The sequence below is a fragment of the Nymphalis io genome, chromosome 11 (genome assembly GCF_905147045.1).
Source record: "Nymphalis io chromosome 11, ilAglIoxx1.1, whole genome shotgun sequence".
Taxonomy (NCBI): Eukaryota; Metazoa; Arthropoda; class Insecta; order Lepidoptera; family Nymphalidae; genus Nymphalis; species Nymphalis io.
The window spans coordinates 6,740,862-6,761,865 of NC_065898.1; the positions used below are offsets into that span (position 1 = coordinate 6,740,862).

The 21,004-nt window shown below is 35.0% G+C and overlaps 2 protein-coding genes across 3 annotated transcripts; both read left to right on the forward strand.

The window, feature by feature from the left end:
• The first annotated feature begins 674 nt into the window (after window positions 1–674).
• Window positions 675–8,067, forward strand: LOC126771531 (V-type proton ATPase subunit H). 2 transcript variants are annotated; one of them, XM_050491435.1, is made up of 11 exons: window positions 675–884; window positions 973–1,054; window positions 1,141–1,321; window positions 1,455–1,664; window positions 2,908–3,111; window positions 4,156–4,290; window positions 4,792–4,977; window positions 5,256–5,443; window positions 5,613–5,801; window positions 7,344–7,457; window positions 7,533–8,067. In XM_050491435.1, the coding sequence occupies exons 1-11, from the start codon at window positions 821–823 to the stop codon at window positions 7,609–7,611; spliced, it is 1,632 nt and encodes a 543-aa protein (XP_050347392.1). In that variant the 5' UTR covers window positions 675–820; the 3' UTR covers window positions 7,612–8,067. The 2 variants fall into 2 exon arrangements, with proteins under 2 accessions (XP_050347392.1, XP_050347393.1); XM_050491436.1 differs by lacking the exon at window positions 2,908–3,111.
• A 482-nt stretch (window positions 8,068–8,549) lies between these two features.
• LOC126772096 (actin-related protein 5) lies at window positions 8,550–14,895 on the forward strand. The gene is made up of 12 exons (XM_050492268.1): window positions 8,550–8,929; window positions 9,003–9,168; window positions 9,450–9,616; window positions 9,956–10,147; window positions 10,225–10,455; window positions 11,193–11,314; window positions 11,420–11,500; window positions 11,738–11,899; window positions 13,169–13,332; window positions 13,535–13,672; window positions 13,873–14,027; window positions 14,526–14,895. The coding sequence occupies exons 1-12, from the start codon at window positions 8,824–8,826 to the stop codon at window positions 14,828–14,830; spliced, it is 1,989 nt and encodes a 662-aa protein (XP_050348225.1). The 5' UTR covers window positions 8,550–8,823; the 3' UTR covers window positions 14,831–14,895.
• The last annotated feature ends 6,109 nt before the right edge of the window (window positions 14,896–21,004 follow it).

Below are 21,004 nucleotides of genomic sequence, written 5' to 3' on the forward strand. Positions count from 1 at the left end.
AATATTGTTTGTTTAATACTCAAGTATTACAACTTCATAAGAAGAATACTAAAAAAGACTAAAATCAGAAAAATTTACAATCTATTGTAGCTGGGTGTACGTATTGCAAGTTTTTATATAATGTAGAAATTCCTTATTAAAATATAGTACAGTATTTTCGATATTTAGCTATTTTTAGAATGACTTCGAAGTTAGTAGACGCTAATAGCAGAGTTTACGCAAATCCTGTAGAAAATAAAACTTTCTAATTATTTTCTACTCATGTGAAGCTAATTTAGTACGCTTAGTTAATTTCTTATAGTATCAATAAAAGTACAGAAATTATTCTAAAAATTAGTTGAACAATTTTATGTAGAGGCGGTAGCCACATTCCGATTACCGAATTCCAAGGCAATATATTTTTACTAATTTAAGAGTTTTGATTATTAATATCCAATACATTATAGGATACGTAATATTTAAGAAAATAAAAATTAAATATCGTCCTATGTTTTAATGTATATAGGTTTTTAAGCATTTCACTTTAAAAAATTGTCAAAATATGACAGTAAATTTTTTTTATAAGTTGCCAGCTTGTTGCTTTCACAGTATTGACAACCGTTTTCCCTATATATTTATCTCTTTTTTTTCAGCTACAAAGGTCTACATTAGAGAAGGTAAGCAATACATTATTCCGTAATGGCGACAACTTCATTTTACATAGTCACAAGACCTCTCAGCTGAGGTAGCTGTCTTTCAATTTTCTATTTTCTGTAGAATAATTCTCTACAAAATTATCTAATTGTGGGTGGCGTCTTTTTCTTTGAATTCTATAGCCAAAATGGCTCATATCAACGAGGAGAATGTTAGCAAACTAATTCCAACTTTAGGCGATGACAAAATCGGTATGTATCAACGCAAATTAGTAAAATAGATAATTCATACTTGTACTTACTAACTAATATTTATTTCCTTATTAAAATATATTTACAGATATGATTGCTGCTACAAGCGCACTACAAATAAGGGCGAGCGAGATTCGTCAAACTCAAATTAACTGGCAGTCTTATTTGCAGTAAGTATTGATTGAATTTTTGTAGTGAATTTGTATTAAGTTGGAAACAGTTAATATTAGTTTTAAATGTTAAATTTTTATAACAGATCGCAAATGATAACTCAGCGTGATCATGACTTCATTGTGAACTTGGACCAACGTGGCCAGAAAGACTTGCCAGATAAGAACCCTGATGCCTGCGCAGATGTTTTCCTAAATTTGCTTACCCATATTAGTAAAGACAATACCATCCAGTATGTCCTTGTTTTGATAGATGATATTCTTTCAGTGAGTAAAATTTGTTTATTTAATATATATTCAAGAATTAATCAAATTTTATTATATTTATAAAACTAGAACTTGATAAATTATGGTATATTTTGTTAATTTATCGATGATTATTTTTTTATTACCATTGTAGGAAGATAAGTCTCGTGTCAAAATATTTCGCAATGCCAGACATGGAAATGTGTGGCAGCCATTCTTGAACCTGCTAAATCGTCAAGATGAATTTGTCCAGCATATGACTGCCCGTATAATTGCCAAGCTTGCTTGCTGGCACCCACAGCTTATGGAGAAGAGTGACTTGCATTTCTACCTTTCCTGGTTGAAGGAGCAGCTCAAAATGAATGTAAGTACGGGACAGTTATTGTTTTATGTAAAACTTATATTTTTTTAGTTTGAACTGAAGTTTCATTTTAATAAAGCATGGACTTGATAATATGAAAGTTTTATCACATTTACTTATGTTTAGCACATAATTTATATAGTTTTAAGCATCTTTTGATATCTATTTACATTGTTATATAATTAAATAATTATAATATTTTCGAATGTCTTTAAACGTGATTGATAAATCAAAAATTTATCATATTTTTAAACAAATGATTTGATTGGAATAAATAATTTTAACAATTTTAAAAATATGTATTTATAATAAGCATGTTTGATAAATTTGGCTTATGATGCATGTCATATCTAACAAAACTAAAATGCTCAATAATATTCTTTAATAATAAAAAATCAATGTAAATCAAGGACATTGAATATTAAAAAAATTATATAAAAAAAAGAATCATCACATTTTGCAAAATATATTCTGTACAGAATTTCATGCATACATATAGATGTTGTTAAAAGTAATATTAAAACAGACATCTTACATGAACTATGTATTATATGTATAATTGAAATAAAGATATTTTCAGATTTTTCAAATATTAGAAAATTTTTTTAGTGGTAAACATCAAAATCTTTTACAATGAAGATCATTGTCAATTGTAAGAAAATCAACATGTTTTTTTTTTAAGCTGTGATTGTATTTACATATTATAATTAAAGTATAATTAATCACATGAAATAAATCAGTTAGAAAAACAAAATATGCCTCATTCAAAAATCGGCCACATTGGGATATACATTATCTTATGTTTTTGCTGCTGTATAATAAAATATGTCTTTTGCTGTATAATGAAATATAACAATGCATCTAATAAGTTCGAGATTGTAAAATTATTTATAAATATAAATAAATAATTAAGCACCAAACTAAATATATTTCATATTAATATAATATTACTTTAATAATGCTCAGCTTTCTTTATCATATTAATTTATACATATGACTAAATCATTTTTAGTTTTATTTCTTTTCACTCGAGTCTCTTTGGAATAGTATCACTTACTTGGCAAAGCTTAGCAGCACAGCAAGTTACCGAGCCTTCGATCAAGCTGTGTATCATATCATTTTAATATGTCTAAACAACTGAAAATTAACCTATCAATGTTGTGAGCATCATCATTCAAGCATTATGCATCGTTGGGTCGAGGAGAAGATGGTTGCTATGTCACTGAGAGGTTTGTTTTCTGGTAAGGCCGAGAAAGTGTCCGCTGAGTTAGAGCATGCTGAGCAGGTTATGTTGGAGCATGAAAAACAACACTTCTCTGATAAACACATAAAACATCACAAAGAAAAGAGTGGAGAAAAAGCTGACCCTTCCCAAGAAAAATATTCGAGCCTTTACAGCTCTTTCGATGTTCTCAAATCGCATCAGGATTTGCCGCCGGGCCTGCATAAGGTATTCCGTGTTGAAGTCACAACACATAAATGTTGAATGCGTTCGATGAATAACACATGTGAAATGTATCTAATTTTTTTGTTCTAGACAGTTATTATTATAAATAAAATTTGTAACTAATATTAGAAATATTATTGCATGCTAATAATACTAACAGAACTTTTAACATCATTGTAATATTATGTACAGATGCTTTCGATACGCAAAATATGCCTTCAAAAGCTTCTGTTAAATGTATTATAACATATATTTAAATTGCTGCTAAATATTGCCAAATATTGTTAAATTTCTTGAACATATGTATATAGCTTATAATGACATTTTATACTAAAACTACATGTTAAATACCTTTCGCATCAAATGGTGGGTACCATATTTTATTAATATGTTAGGTAAGATAATATGACAATGCCAAATCAATATTTTATATCAAATGTCACTCGGTATATAAAAAGGAGTTTAACCACATTCATACATGAACCCTAACAATAACAAAAGAAGTGTAATGCGTTCCTTTGTTGGGCAGTCGTGGGTCAGGATTGAACCGAAATTGGGAATCACGCATTGTACGTAAAATCGAGTATATCAAAGTTATAAAAATATTAATTACTGAATTGCAACGATTAATTTAACTTAATATCGATTTAGTAATAAAACTTCAGCAAATGAGGGCTGATGTGCGCTGTATAGGCGCGATCTTTCGCTTTACACTTTGCTTTCTAGCATGCAATGTAAAAAAAAGTTTCGCTTCAATAATAAAAACTTAATCAAATTAAAAAAGTCGCCGGCATTCCTTTAAAACAGCTTACCGTGTCCTTTAATAAAATACAAAATACTATGTTTTGCTTAACTTAGGACAAATAATGGAACATATATACACATATTTTTATATCAATACTGAAATATTTTTTATATAAGTACCTGTTTATAATTGTATAATAATATATCCGTATAATCTTTGGGTTCTTAATGACGTGTGTTTTATAAGTTGCATATATTTCTTATTTGTACCATTTCATTAAAGTAACTAAAATTTTATTTTAGACAAATGACTATATTCAGTCAGTGGCTCGCTGTTTGCAAATGATGCTTCGTGTCGACGAGTACCGCTTCGCATTCCTGTCTGTTGACGGCATTTCCACCTTGCTATCCATCCTCGCTTCGAGAGTCAACTTCCAGGTAAGCATATTATTATCGACTATTTATAAAACAAATAAAGAATGTTTACTTTTAAATTGTTTTCAATTACATAAATACAATTACATTGTATAATAATATAATGTGTATAATATCGAAATAAAGAAATGGTTAACAGTGTTTTAAAAGTGCATTGTTAGATAAATGCAATCTCATTCCTTTAAGTTTTGTTTATTGTAATTATAATGTTTATTATATATAATATAATATCTCAATAAACACGAATAGCAGCAGCAATAAAAAGCAGCTTATAAGCTATTAAATACATTTTTTTCGGCCCTCTAAATAATTAGTTACAATATGTTTGCACAGAATATGTTCAGAAACTATAATTGTTGGCGCTAAAATACTTTTAGACTTATCTTTAATAACCAAGAAAAAAATATTGCCCGTAATAATAATGAATAATCTTAATTAAATATTCTTGATAATGTTACTTAATACTCTTCTTTAGTTTAAATTGTCTCATTTTTGTTAAACTAGGTGCAATATCAGCTCGTGTTCTGCCTCTGGGTGTTGACATTCAACTCGCTCCTCGCTGAGAAAATGAACAAATTTAACGCCATTCCGATCCTCGCTGACATCCTGAGTGACTCGGTCAAGGAGAAGGTCACACGGATCGTGCTCGCAGTCTTCCGTAACCTGATTGAAAAACCTGAGGACCAGCAGGTGTGTGAGATACAACATATATATTTTATAATCCAGTTATCGAAATAACATTGTTATTTTTTATTTTGTTGATTCAATCCATTTTTTTATTGTATTTTTTTTATATTTTTTAACAACAAAATTATTACTTAATAACTCTTTCAATATTATTTATGTTCATATTATGCATTTGGAATTTGAAAAAATTTGATATAGTTGAATGTTTAAAAATGAAAAGAAATCAACATACTTTATATTGTAGAATCCACCTCATAATATTAATAATTATTAATTTTCAGGTAGCCAAGGAGCACTGCATTGCAATGGTCCAATGTAAAGTGCTGAAACAACTTTCGATCTTGCAACAGAAGCGCTCAGATGACGAAGACATCATGAACGACGTGGACTTCCTCAATGATCGCCTGCAAGCCTCAGTTCAGGACCTGAGCTCATTCGATCAGTATGCTACGGAGGTTAAGAGTGGACGGTGAGTCTAATGTTGCACAACATCTCAATTTTTAAAATAGTTCTCATTTCTTTTAAAACCTTGTCTCATCTTCTCAAGACATGCAAAAAGTTCCTTGCAATATTTTGAGTATCGATGTTCAACTCCCACTTGGGCAGAGTCAGTTGTGTACCGATAAGCGCCCCCGCAGGCTGGAGTGGTCGCCCGTGCACAAGTCGGCCAAGTTCTGGCGCGAGAACGCGGCGCGCCTCAACGAGCGCGGCCAGGAGCTGCTGCGCACGCTCGTGCACCTGCTGGAGAAGAGCCGCGACCCCGTCGTGCTCGCCGTGGCGTGCTACGACGTGGGCGAGTACGTGCGCCACTACCCGCGCGGCAAGCAGTACGTTACACTTTATACTTTATACTGTACGCTACAGGAACTGCCTATATCTGACAATTATTTTTGCTTAATAACGGTGCTGTTTCTTTTGTACACAATCTCTTTAAATAATATGGTGTGACAAATACTTATTATCGTTTTCAACTAAGCACTCGAGATAGATATATTTATTCCTCTAGGCTTATGTACTCGTTTTTACTTTAAAAAGAATATCGTGAACAATTGTAACTTTTAAACAATAACTAGGTCCTCGTCATTTGGAAATAGTCGGGTCAAAACAGACGAAAAAATAGTAGTAAGCAATTACAATATAAAATGCATAGACCGAAAAAATAGGTATATCTTTGTGAAATACTAATATAAATAAAATATCATAAATTCCCACCGATCCGAATCCATTTGCTAAAAAAATATTTAAGATCCGTAGACAGAGAAACAAATAGACCAAGGGGCCGTGAAACCGCGATTGAGACAGAGATAGTTTGTCAATGTGTGCGTATAATGTTGCCATAGTAACTGCATTCCCTGTTTTGGGAGATAAATAATTTTCAGGATTTAACTAAAACAAAATAAGATTATTAAATTTTACTTTTTAATATTTATTATAATATTTTGTCTCCTAACTACACCCAAAAACCGTTGCATTGTTTTTTTTTTTTTTCGTTATCAATAGTACTTCAGCATCTTTATATGGTACTGGATTAGCATTCTCCTCAGATGTTGAAATCTAAAACACACAATTGAAGTATTAATAAAGAATGGTTGCCACATATATTTCTATGTTAACCTCTTGACACGGAATCTAATATATTATAAATTCATGAAGAATGTTAAATAATGTTATCGTTAGGAAATTATAAATAGGAAAACGAACAAATTAAAATCACATATTTACATATAACGAAGCACTTCAGGAGTCACACGTCGGCAATTTTCTTCTTGATATCGCTTTAACATGAAATAATACGTCAGTGCACCATTGTATAAACTACGGTATTATATAACGATTGTTTCTCGGCCTTCTCACTGAATTAGAATCGTTTTCTAAAATAAAAATAAGCGAAAATTGAACGAAAAACACAATGAACGCACCAACTGTCAAGTTTGTTTCGCTACTTAAGTACTTAAGTATATAAGACTTAAGTACTTAAGTAGCGAAACAAACTTGACAGTTGGTGCGTTAAATAAGAATTCTAGATCTTTGCAATTGTCTATAAAAATATCCGTGGTATACATTTTTATCTAAAAAAAACACACAATTTCTAAAATATCACCATTTGAAACATCAAAAATAGTATATACAGGTGTGCCCGGTAAATAATAGACAAACTGGCATGAAAAAGTTTGCAAACTAGTCTGAGAAATATGCTATTTGTATAAAATTATTTTCCCAATATTATTCACATTATTAGGCACTGCTAGAATTTTTTATTAATTGAAATGTCTATTTTGACCGAACAAAATATAATTCAATTCATTCTTAATGACTGATTAACTAGATTATAAAAACATTTCTTTTTATATATAATTTATTAATGTTAGCATTATCGAGCAACTTGGCGGTAAGCAACGCGTCATGTATCTGCTTAGTCACGAAGACCCCAACGTTCGTTACGAAGCTCTGCTTGCTGTACAAAAGCTCATGGTTCACAACTGGTAAGTCCGCGTATCAATATTAAGATATTAGCGATACAAACTATTAGTTTTTAATGAATTATTCTTGTTTTGCAGGGAATACCTTGGCAAGCAACTGGAAAAGGAACAGATTGACAAACAGTCTGGTGGCACTGCTGTAGGAGCTAAGGCTTAAAATGTTTGCATTATTGCTTATTTAAAAATTGTTATTGTTGTCCTCAACTTATATTGCAGTTATATAGCGACAATTATATGTCTAACGCCATTAAGTATTACAATGTTGTAAATAAAATAGCGCTGTTGAAAAAATACACTGCAATGATTAAAAACATAAATATGATGTCTAATTATCTAAAGATTTAAAATTCATGTAAATATATATTGAAACGAAAATATTTATGACTTTAATTGTTATTTATTTTTAAAATACTGTATTGCCAGCATTATAAAAATTATAAATTGTTTACAAATTTGAAAAATCACATTCCTATATAAGATTTATTATCGTTACATAAAATATAATCATTAAAAAAATCTATATTTAAAAATTGTAGAAATGGTAGCATATTTGAAGTGTGTACTGTTTACTGGCTCCATTAGAAAATAAACTTTATGAGAATTAATTAAAAAATGTGTTTTATTTATTGTTATAATTATATTTTCAATTGTAAAATTTACAACATTTTTTTAAATTAAATAGTGTTCATCGTTGAAGTTTGCCGTCTAGTACTTTCGAAATTACCGCGTGGTTAGTTGTGGATATTTTTTTAATAATAAAATACTTAATAAACCACTTATTTTTTCAAATAAATTCAATAGTCGCAAGTTACAAATTATCTGTGGGCTTAATCCTCATGGTATGTATCAGTTTGTCCAGAACCAGAAAAGTATGATATTTATATAAAATAAACTATCTAAATTAAGCACGTTTTGTATCATCAATATAAATAGATTGTAGTTATAGTCTGTACCTTATTTTCTATAAAATAATAATTTCAATCGAATTGATAGTATAAGCTGTGCTGAATTTGGATAATATATGTTTGTTACATACTATTGTCCCGAGTGATTATTGCTTATGCTCTGGGCTTTCGGCTTTGATGGTACGGGTCATAGTGCTGTTATATAACTTATCACCCACAAATAATGCAGAAATTAATATATGTTTTAATTAAAATGGGGCTGTGGTACTTTTTCAAAGTTTTTCAGAACAAAATTTAAATATACAAGCTCTCACCCTATTTAATATTAAACGTAATTTAAATAATATAAAAAAACCGTAAATTAAAAAAGTGTCAACTGTCAAGTGTCAATTGTGAAGTTAAGCTATATGAAAATAATAATATCTAAGCCGTAAAAATTAATAAACATTTTATTACTACATAAAATGGAAGATGTTTTAGTGCTAAAAGATCAAAAAACAGTGCAAGATATTGTTCATGAATATGGACCAACTTTAAAGTTTGGTCATATTCCCTTAGTAATTGACAATGGTAACTAAAATGCACTTTTTCACAATGATAAATGCTTACAAATATTTGATATATTTTAAATAATCTATTTTAGGTTCTTATCAATGCAGAGTAGGATGGTCAGTAAACGACGAGCCAAGCTTAATATTCAAAAATTTAATCGCTAGACCGCGGAAAGATAGGTGTAAAAAAGATGCAGAGCCCCCTGTAACTCCACCTATTCAAATTGGAAATGATATTATAAACATTGAAGCTGTAAGGTACTTTATACAATTACTAATTTTGGTTTAGTAGGGTGTTAAAACTTAATCATTTTATTAACTTACAGAATTTTATAATTTAGTGTTTTTTGTTGAATTGAAAAGTACGTTTATTTTTATATACGCTTAATAAGACGATAAAATAAATATTAAAAGATCATATCAATTATAAAAAAAAAGTTTTTTCATAATACAATATATTTTATTTTCAGAGAATACTTAATATGAATACTTTAACATAGTAAATACTATAAAATTTTTACATTGAATTTTCTTTACAGATTTCAATTAAAAACTCAGTTTGACAAGAATGTTGTAACACATTTTGAAGTGCAGGAACAAGTCTGTGATTACATTTTCTCTCATTTGGGTATTGATTCAGAAGGTTGTGTTCCACATCCCATAGTGATGACTGAAGCATTTGTCACACCTAACTACAGTAGGCAATGTAAGTGAAAAGTTTTTTAACCTAACTAATGAAATACGATAATATTGTTTATAGTTAAAAAGGAATAAAATACACTTCTTTATGTGCCATTCTATATGGGCCAAGATGACGATTAATTTATCTATTAGGCCATCTGCTTGCCTGTTCATAAAAAAAAGTATGTATCCAGGAACAACTAAATACTTAGATTTTTAAGAATAAATAATGATTGTAATATGTTGTTCCCAAAAAAAAATGCACTCATTCTTTATTTAAAAATTTATGAATCATGGATCATATGAATAACATATAACCAATTAAGCTCATAATTATACTGTAAATGAATTTTTGAACTAACAGTAATGTCAGAGCTTCTCTTCGAGGGTTATGGCGTTCCAGCAGTGAGTTACGGAGTTGATTCCTTGTTCAGTCTCTATAAAAATGATGTAGGCGATACTGCACTGATAGTTAACTGCGGCTACCATACTATACATATTATACCTGTTATAAGAGGAAAAGTTATAGAAGAACATGCAAGGAGAATAAATTTGGGTAATTTGCATTTATATAAAATAAAAAGGTGTTAAATATACAATACTACATTAATATTTAAACAAATATATATATAGGTGGCAGTGAAATTATTTGTTACATGCACAAGTTACTACAACTAAAATATCCCGTGCATGTTAATGCAATAACAATGTCTCGAATCGAAGAAATACTTCATGAGCACAGCTCTATAGCCCTGGATTATCAAGAGGAAATTAGAAGATGGGTCAACCCCGATTATTATGAAGCTAATGTTATAAGAGTACAACTACCATTTGTACAGTCTACAAGTTCTTCGGGTTTGACAGGTATTTATGTGACAACTACAAGACATTAAACAAACTGAATGATACTTGTTAATGACTTTGCCATTTTAGACCATTGATTATTTTATGAAATTACTTTTATCAAATATCAGTGTTACAATTGGTTGATTATTTATAAATTGTAATTTTTTTGTAAAAACAGAATTATGACAAAATGTACTTTTTTTAATTATTTATTTGTTTTATAGAGAATGACTGACTTTTTTAAAATTACAGTATTACCTTTCTAAAATATGTACTTGGAATTTTTTGTACAAAATTCTGGTACCCTTTTGAGTTGCTTCTGTGTCAAGTATTATAGATTCTATGAAAAGTTAAGATACAGTTTAGTTAATTTTAATAAATATACATTTACTTTACAACAGTAAGCCGAGATGGCCGTGTGGTAAGAACGCGTGAATCTTAACCGATGATCGTGGGTTCAAACCCGGGCAAGCACCACTGAATTTTCATGTGCTTAATTTGTGATTATAATTCATCTCGTGCTTTACGGTGAAGGAAACATCGTGAGGAAACCTGCATGTGTCTAATTTCACTGAAGTTCTGCCACATGTGAATTCTACCAACCCGCATTGGAGCAGCGTGGTGGAATAAGCTCCAAACCTTCTCCTCAAAAAGAGGAGAGGAGGCCTTTAGCCCAGCAGTGGGACATTCACAGGCTGTTACGGTACGGTACGGTAGTTCACTAAAAATATTTCTTAAAATATTTAACTTTATAGCTGAACAACAAAAAGAAAGAAAGAAAGAGATGGCACGTCGACTTCTAGAAATAAATGCGAGAAAAAGAGACGAGAGACTTGCAGAAGATGAAGAACAATTAAACCAGTTGCTAGCTCTTCAGGTTGTTTTTGTAATTATTTATTAAATATATAAACTATAGAATATAACATAATACATATGGTGGATAAAATGGTGATTAAAACAACTGTTTTCTTTTCTGTTGCAGGAATTGATAGAAGATGGTGACACAGAGGAATTCAACGAAGCTATCAAAGGTTTTGAGATAAAGAATTACGGCGATCTGCAGGTATTTAACACAAAACATGCTACCGTTTATAAAGAATATTTTAAATAAAGTCAGACAAAATGAACTCAAATAATATTTTATATGTATAATGAAAATGAACATGATTGGAAATATACAAATATCAAATTTAATTTTTTTTATTATATTCTTGTCAATTAATAAAAAAATGTAATGCCTTTAGAATAAAGATTTTGAATTTGATTACAAACCACTAATCATTTATTGTTTTAACTGTAGAGACAAATAGCAAACTTAAATGTGCGTATAGAGAAAAACAAACAACGCATCGCGGCCGCGGCCAACGCGGAGGAGCCCGCAGAGCCGCGCCCCACGGGGAGGTTCCAACCCCCCACCGACCCTGAAGCGTTCCAAATCTGGCTCGATGAAACACGCGCTAAGGTAACTCACTCTAATTATTATTATTTTAACAGACTAAATAAGTTTGTAACTAGCAGGGTTACAAATAAAAAAGTGTGGTTAGAACGCGTGAATCTTAACCGACGATCGTGGGTTCAAACCCGGGCAAGCACCACTGAATTTTCATGTGCTTAATTTGTGTTTATAATTCATCTCGTGCTTGACGGTGAAGGAAAACATCGTGAGGAAACCTGCATGTGTCTAATTTCATTGAAATTATGCCATATGTGTATTCTATCAACCCGCATTGGAGCAGCGTGGTGGAATAAGCTCCAAACCTTCTCCTCAAAAAGGGAGAGGAGGCCTTAGCCCAGCAGTGGGACATTAACGGGCTGTTACTGTTACTGTACTGTTACTGATTGTCATATGGCTTGAGATGGGATCAGATCACCTATCAGATCAGTTTATTGATTAATATAATAAGGTCGTGTTTTTTTTTAATTAAAGAACGATATACCCATATTTAATTATGATATGTGTCTTTAGTGGATCATATTACAGAAAATAGATTTGGAAAAAGACCTATTTTGGGAAAATCTTGTAAACGCTCCTTAAGATAACTTATTTTTTTAGATAAGTAGGTGTAGTAAACGTTTTTAATTAATAAGCATATTAATTTGAAGGGTTTTTTGTAAATAAAATTTGCCTGTTATTTTTTGTAATTTGGATTCGTTATATCGGTATTAAAAAATATTTTAGTGTGAATGAGAGAAAAAAGTCGAGAGCATATAAGATGTTGAATTATAATATTTGTTTGTCATTGTTTAAAAATAATGTCACAGAGTTATCCTACATTTTTCGCCGTTGCTAACCCAGTTTTTGGTAACTAATATTTGATTTTATTATTTATCTCACAAATTTTATACTCCAACCATATTTTTATTCAAAAAAAGTAATGCTGGAGAAAGTAAGCACTCGCCCTGGGTTTGTCAACTGTTCGAACTGGAGATAACCGTTTTAGTAATGGGAGCGGTGTAAGGTAAGGGCGCCATCAAATTTGTCGCAAAGTACCGCGCCGCGCTACCGCGGCTGTCGCGCTGCTTTGTAAATCCATACAAATAAAAAACGAGTGACTGCAGCGCTACACCTGCGCTGCGACCGCACATCAGGTCATCGATCGACTAGTTAACATACAACACTATGAGATACAGTGCGAAAGCTTGCGGGCACCTCCGCGCGGCACTTTGTGGCAAATTTGAAAGCGTCCTCGGTCGTCGGAGAGAGATCTAACGAAGGTGTGTGCGGCGGCAGTACCGCGAGGTGCTGGTGCGGCGCGAGGCGCGGCGCGCGCGGCGCGCGGCCATGGTCAAGCGCCGCACGGCGGCCGCGGCCGAGCGCATGCGCGCCATCTCGCGCCTCGCCGCCGCCGGCGACGACTTCGGCTACCGGGACTCCGACTGGGACGTCTACAAGAGGTACGCGGTCTAATCTACGTAGCGCTTGTTTCCGATATGATGGTAAAACTTAAAAAGTATCGAAGTATATAAAAGGCAATATAAATAAATATAATGAAATGATAACATTCTGTTGACTGTAAACGTAACATTTATGAAATATTGACGTCTTACTATATTTTCATTTATTGCTAGGTGCAAATAAAGTTTTCTGTTGCAACAGTATCAGCCGCGAGGCGGACTCGGATTCGGAGGCGGACGGCGAGCGCCTGGTGGAGCTGGAGGAGGCGCTGCGCGAGCACGAGCCGCCGCAGCCTTCGCACCATCAGCACCAGTTGCATCTCGCCATCGAGCCCTATAGGTAGGTCACATGACGATTGTTCTTTTCCTTTAACTCTTCCGGATTTACGTGAGTTGTAGTGTAGTGAAGTTTGGTCGCGACTAAGCGAATAGAGGATTACCAACTCCGGTATCAAACGGTCCAGCCGTTTGATACATTTTACGTGACTATTAATGTAAGAATATTCATAAATATTAATGTTGTTTTGTTTCTTATTTTAGAGCTCCAGAGCTAATGTTCCAACCTTCGATGATGGGCAATTTAGAAGCCGGTTTGGCGGAAACGTTGGAATACGTCTTCAAACACTTCAGTGACGAAGATCAGTTGTTATTGGCGAATAACGTGTTTCTTACTGGGGGATGTTCTCAATTTCCAGGTTAGGAAGTACAAATAAATGACATTTTTATTCCATTAATAAACATTTTTTTCCTAACTCATTCAGTATGGTGACAAAATTAACTGAAAGTGCTAAAATACGTAAAACAATTACGTGCTTTTGCCATTAGCGTTTTCCGTACGTGAATAAGAATTAGCATAATTTCTATGACTACGAAACAAAAAGCACTACTATGGTTGATTTCTACGTATACGTGCACGGTTTAAACAAAAGGTTCATAAACTTTCATCATGTCATAAAGAAATTACGTTTGACGCCGGTGTCTTACTGGTGGTAGCTTTGCATTTAATATAATCCTTTAATACGACGATTTAAAAGTGCTTATAAGAGTCCACTTGAATAAATTATAGTCTTTTTTTTTTTTTTATATGCCCCGGGATGGCAAATGTTAATGTTAAATTTTAATTAAATGTCTAATTCGATTTCATTTTAAGTAACAAATACATTAAATACCTTAATTTATATTATATTTTTCAGGTTTAAAAGAGCGATTAGAAAGAGAACTCCTCGAAATGCGACCATTCCAGTCAACTCATAAAGTGGTAATGGCCAAAAATCCTAGTCTCGATGCATGGTATGGTGCCAGAGATTTTGCTGGTAGCAGTGACTTCGAAAAGTGGTGTATTTCTAAAGAAGAATACTATGAAATGGGCGGAGAGTATTTAAAAGAGCACCACGCAAGTAACAAGTACTATAAAAGCCCGGCGCCTATTGTGGATAATACGATGGCTCCAGCTGGTGACGCTAATGTAGTTAAGGAGGAAATTGTTGTAGACTGTTGATGGGATAATAGTTCTTCAATTTGTACTAAAAATTGTACGCAATAAAGAACTAAAATCAAGTGTTATTATTTTTTAATAAGGATTGCGAACAAAAATCCCTAATATAATATACTTACTTATAATAATAATGTCCTCCAGACCGATTTCGGCCACGGCGGCCAATCTCAAGAGAGATTAGCCAACTACGCAGGAGATATTATAGTGCACAAGTGTGTGCGCAAACACAGGTGCACTCTCTATTCCCTAACTCTCATAATCCGATAGGACGGCAATCCGACACGACCGGAAAGAGTTCAGGCACAGGACCAACGACTTTACGTGCTTTCCGAGCCACGGGAGTGAACACACTTCCATCTTCCAGACTCCGGGCTGCTACTGAGACTTTTCTGACCGAAAAACTCAATAACTTTTTATTGGTCCCTTCTGGGAATTGAACCCAGGACCACCGGGTCTGCGGCCTTACATCAAGCCACTAGACCAACAACCTACCTTTTTATTTATTTATTTATTTTTTTTTTCCGGGGCGGAAAGGCATTTACGCCTGCCGCCCGGTCCAGGGGGACCGGGACGGGTATGTGGGACTCACGGGGCAGAAGGCCCCGTCCTACCCACTAAAACCTCCCCGGATTTCAGCCTCTCCGCAAGGCGGTGGGGTCACGGGAACGTTGTGACTTACAGCCGCAACCCCGCCAGTGGTCGTCGCCATAAGGCGACCCATCTCGAGAGCGCGCCAGGATGTTAGGGCGCGCCTCCCTCCTCTCTGTGCCTCCGTCCTGTTACGTGACGGACTCCCCCGAGTCCGCCACTGGAGGCTGGGCGTCAGGGCTTGAAGCCCCGCGGCGGATCCACAAACTGGCTCCGCCGCCAACCACACCTTAACTTTGCGGCAGCGTCCGTCCGGCAAGGCACGTCGCCGTCGAAGAGGTCTCCTTCTTCGTTGCGGGAGCGAGTCCACGTCGTCCTCCCGCTCCCGCTCTGCCTCCTCCTTTTGCGACATGACGCATCCGCTGAACCCGGACACTGCCGCCCATATCTCTTCGCTTCCGGCCATCTTCTCGACGACGGCCGGAAGCGACAGGTCCCCACCTACAGCCGTGGATAGGACCGCGCGAGGCTCCGCCCAAGCCGGGCACTCTACGCGCGTGTGTTCCGCCGTATCCACGGCTCCTCCGCCACAATGGTGGCACTCCACCGTCGGCTCCCTGCCGACCACCTCACACAGGTACCGGCCAAAACAACCGTGACCGGTCAAAAGCTGTGTGAGGTGATACGTGGGTGGGCCGTGCTTGCGCTCGACCCACTTCCTCAGCACCGGCCGAATGGCCGCAACGAGGTCCCGGCTAGCACCCGGGACACCCAGTCTCTCCGACCACTCGGCGAATACCCTCTCGCGGGCCTCCTCTCGCCACGTCCGAACCTCACGTGGGTGGGGCCGGTTCTCCTCCGCTCTCAGTAACGCCTTGATCCGCCAATAGACCCTTGAGTTAGCCTCGGCCTCGAGGTCCCATGGCGGGCTTCCGGCGAGCAGGCACGCCGCGGTGTACGACACCGTGCGGTACGCCCGAGCCGCTCTGAGCGCCATCGCTCGCTGCGGACGTCGCAGCGTTGCGACGTTACGGGCGCTCAGAGATGTCTTGTAAAACACGTCTTTTAGCCTTGTTTCTTTGGTTTTGCGTTTTCTTTGCTTTCGCAGTAGTTATTTTGTCTTCCATTTTTCTCTTACATTTTTTTGCCTTCTTACCTTCAGTTTTGTATTTTTCTTTCTCTGCTTTCTCATTTTTCTTATTTTCCTTTTCTAAAAGACTATCTTTTAATGGTGTATACGTTAAAACTTTTGCATGTTGCTTAATTCCACCCTTTCTCGTTTTGACACATGGTGTTTGTTCAGGAATTGGAAGCAATCTTTCAAAAGCTGTATGTGAGGTTACGATATTTTTTTGTGGAAGAATCGGCGATAGCAGAACAGAGCTAGTGGATGCGATTGGAGGTGTTAACAATTGCGGAATGGTTGGCATTACTGGAGTGGTTGATGCAAAGAAGGAACTAGAATTTGCAATTAGGGATGGTGAAGTTTGTGCAACGACTTGGCTAGGTGGAGTGGCAAATGGCAATGCCGGAGTATATGCTTGAGCAGTGTTCAAAGCACTCAAACTGGCAGAAACAAGCGTGGGGACCGAATCAGCAGGGTCCACCGGTGGTGTACTTGGCATAGCCAAAAAGTTTGTAGATGCAAGCATGGGTACAGTTGCAATAGAGTCTGTTGTGTTTGTAAGTATTTCAGCAGGTAAAAAGTCTTCATCGCAAAAAACACCAGGGTTGACTGGAAATATACCTGTTGCTCGAAATCCAGACACTCCTTTGTTAATAGATGCCACAGCTTCATATGCTTTCTTTGATAGCGCTGCCACATCATAAGGTGTTATTTTTTCTGCAAGCCGAGATTTTAAAAATAAGTCACACTCTCTTGTAAGCTTTAAAAGGCCCAAAAAATGTGACATCAAGCGGCTGCATGCGGTGTGATGTGTGCGGAGGCAGTGAAAGCATATGTATGTTATTTTTTTTGCAGTGCTCAAAGATTTGTAGTGACATGTGGCTGGCATGATTATCTAGTATTAGTAGAATGGGTTGTTCTGGTGACGGCTAAGTATGCGCAGTGAAATGTTGTAGCCATTCAAAAAACAAATTCTCGTTTATCCACCCATTGTCAGAACATTTGTAGACTGCACCAGCTGGGCCATCTTTCTCCATCTGTGGAGACATTCTCTTCCTTGGAAAAATATACATCGGTGGAACGAATCCACCGGCAGCACTCATTGCACACAACATTGTTATGTTTTTGCCTCGTTCCCAACTAGTGATGGATCCAACTCTTTTCACACCTTTAGGAGCTAAGATTTTTCCAGGATCCTGGACTGTCGAGATTCCAGTCTCGTCACAGTTGTACATGTTTTGTGGTAAAAACTTGTGTTTTTCCATCAATTCCTCCAGTAAGCCATAAAACAATTCAACTTCCCGCCTATTAAAAGCAGTGATTCGATTGATGCTGGTAGCCTCAGGCTTGCGAACAGCGATGTTGTTTCTTTTCAGAAATCCTTCAATCCAGTCACGACCTGCCATTTTTGCATTTTTGTCAAAATTGTTTTTGATTCCATGGTCTTCTGCGTATTAGAAGGCAATCTTTTTGACTTGGGTAGCAGTGCATCCGTAAAAAGCTTTTGCCATTAATTTAACCCGGTTTGCCAGGTCCTCTTCCACTTGTTTGCTAAATACGGTTTGGCGCCCAAGACGTGGTTCCGAGGAATCTTTTTTTTTTAAGCGCTTCTGAAGGCTGGAAAATGGTATACCCATAGATTTGGCAGCTTGTCTTATAGATAAACCTCGATCGGAACGAAACGGAAGATCTCATAGATCTTCCGTTTTGGATAGTGTGTCTGAAGACCACTGGGCTTTATTCGTACTCCTGGGACGTAATTTTGGCATCTGCAAAACAGACAATATACTATAAATAAATTATAAAAAAATCGAATCATGTAAACGCCATAATTACTGCGGATAATGAGAATCACTGCGGGAAATGGGAGTCACCGCGACTCTCATTACCCTAATCTGACAACTTGAAAAAAATAGGTTTTTTTTTTTTTTATAGAATAGGAAGGTGGACGAGCATATGGGCCACCTGATGGTAAGTGGTCACCAAACGCCCTTAGACATTGGCATTGTAAGAAATGTCAACCATTGCTTATAGCCAATGCGCCACCAACCTTGGGAACTAAGATTTTATGTCCCTTGTGCCTGTAATTACACTGGCTCACTCACCCTTCAAACCGGAACACAACAATATCAAGTATTGCTGTTTTGCGGTAGAATATCTGATGAGTGGGTGGTACCTACCCAGACGAGCTTGCTTATAAAACAATAGTTTAAAAATTTATCACTTCGTATGTATCACAAAACCAGTCTCAAATGACCTAGCTACAGTATGAAATTAAAAAAATTGTCGAATTAATAACAGAAATTGACTTACCGTTTATTTTGTGCACACGAAAAATTATAAGAAAATGGCGCGAAACACTAACACGGCCGTATCTTCCAAGCGCTCGGCACGAAGTAAGCATGCGTTGATGCGGGGCCTGTACGAGGTGAAATGTCCTTGGATATGCGGTTTTTGTGACTGAGCGCATTTTGTTTCTCGAGTTATTGTAGTGACCACGACTGCCCACTGACTCCCATTACCCACTTCTCCCCTATATCTGGGGTCAACGACCTATTCTTTGATATTTTTATGCATCAGTCGATAAGTAGACGTTGGATAATGACCAAAAACTATTTTGTATATATATGGGCGATTTTTTTACAAGTTTTCGTGATTTAAAAAAATGGTATTTTTTAGCACATATGTTTTATGCAATAATATTAACATTAATTAAAATAATAATCATATATTACGAATTAAATGCGTCCGATCCTGATATTTTGTTCCACTGAGTTACGTACTATTTTGCCTTGATTTTGGGTAAAATAAAAATATAATATTCAAAACGCATATATTTGTGTAACAAGATAAAGTACTAATCACAAATCTTCTCCTAATTTTTCATTATAAGCAGTTATCAAAATGTGATCAGATATTGTACATCCTCTGAGTTGCAAAACGACAAAAACAGACTTATATTTATATTTCAAATAATATTATAAGTAAATTATAAAATTAATAAAGTTACACAACAACAAATGTAAAAGATACTTTGAGCTTTGTCCATTATTATTTAGAAATATTTAACAGTCGATTGTGTCTTCTTTCTCAACGGAACGTGGTGGAAAATGTAGAGTCGTACACATTCTTATAAAGCATTGAATTTTATTCTAACCTACCTTACTAAATTTCTATTTACTAACTTTCCAAAACTTCTCTGGCTTTCATTATATCAATATTTTCTTTTACACTTTAGATTGTTTTTGTTACTGTTTTGTAACAATACAATTGCTTTCTTGCTTGTTTTAAGTGCTGTTTTTAATACCAGAATTTTTTTAGGGCATTATTGTAGTTTCGAACTAATCTCTTCCTATTCATTTTATTCGTTTTTTTCTTGTAGATAGTGTAGTATTTTGATTATTTAAAACTTGTTTTTCTTTCTATTTACGTTTCTCACCACTTCTTTCGATTCTTTTATTTCTCATGTTCCGTTAGCTCATTTATTTTCTTACTCTCGCAGTAAGTGCCATTTCAATATCTACAACAATAATATGTTAGTATGTGTCGTAATAAACATTAATTAAGGCTCTATTTTATATAGTTTAAATTGATTTATAAAATTTCTAATTTAATTTTATTAAATAATTAATTTAATACGGCTCCACTTTCAATTTTAAAAGATTATAAAAATCTTAATCTACAAGATAAAAAATATTTTTAGGAAAAAATGAAAATATTCATATGTATATTATGTATGTATCGAAAAACATTACCCTCCTTCAGGGCAGTCGGGTAAATATATCATTTTAAGGATTAAAGTATCTTAGCAATGTAAACGCGGATTTAGATTCTACTGAGTTACGAAAACTGTTCCGTTGAAAAATTATTTCTCAGCTGACGTAACGGATTTGTCGGTTACAACAATTCTTTTGCAAATTTCTGAGAACGAGTTACTAAGTTCAATCAAATTACCACATTTTAGATAAACACACATTTTTTTAATATTTTGGTACATTCATTGAGAAAATGTCGTAACTCAGTTGAATTTTTCCAGTGGGCGGTTTTTAGGTTGAAATTTAATAATTAATTTAAATTTATAAATAACTAATGGTAATAATACACAATCAGAAGACCGTTTCATTATTTCTTCAATAAAACTATCAGTTGATGGTAATAAAGCCAGATTTTAGACACAATGGTATGCAAACCTGACAACTATTGAATGGGATATGGCAAAATATGGGTTCATCGATCATTAAATACTATTTTATTTTTAATATACCACAATAAAATAATCTGTTTATATTATCAATATAAATAATAACAATTAGGGTCCGTTCACACAGACCGGCTCGGAGAGCATCGGCCTGCTTTTTTCTTTTCACACAGACCGGGTCGTATACGCTTGGAATTGGCCGGAGCGGAGCCGCCAACTATTTCACATCGACCGGCTGGAAGAGATCTGAAAGCGGGTGCGAGCG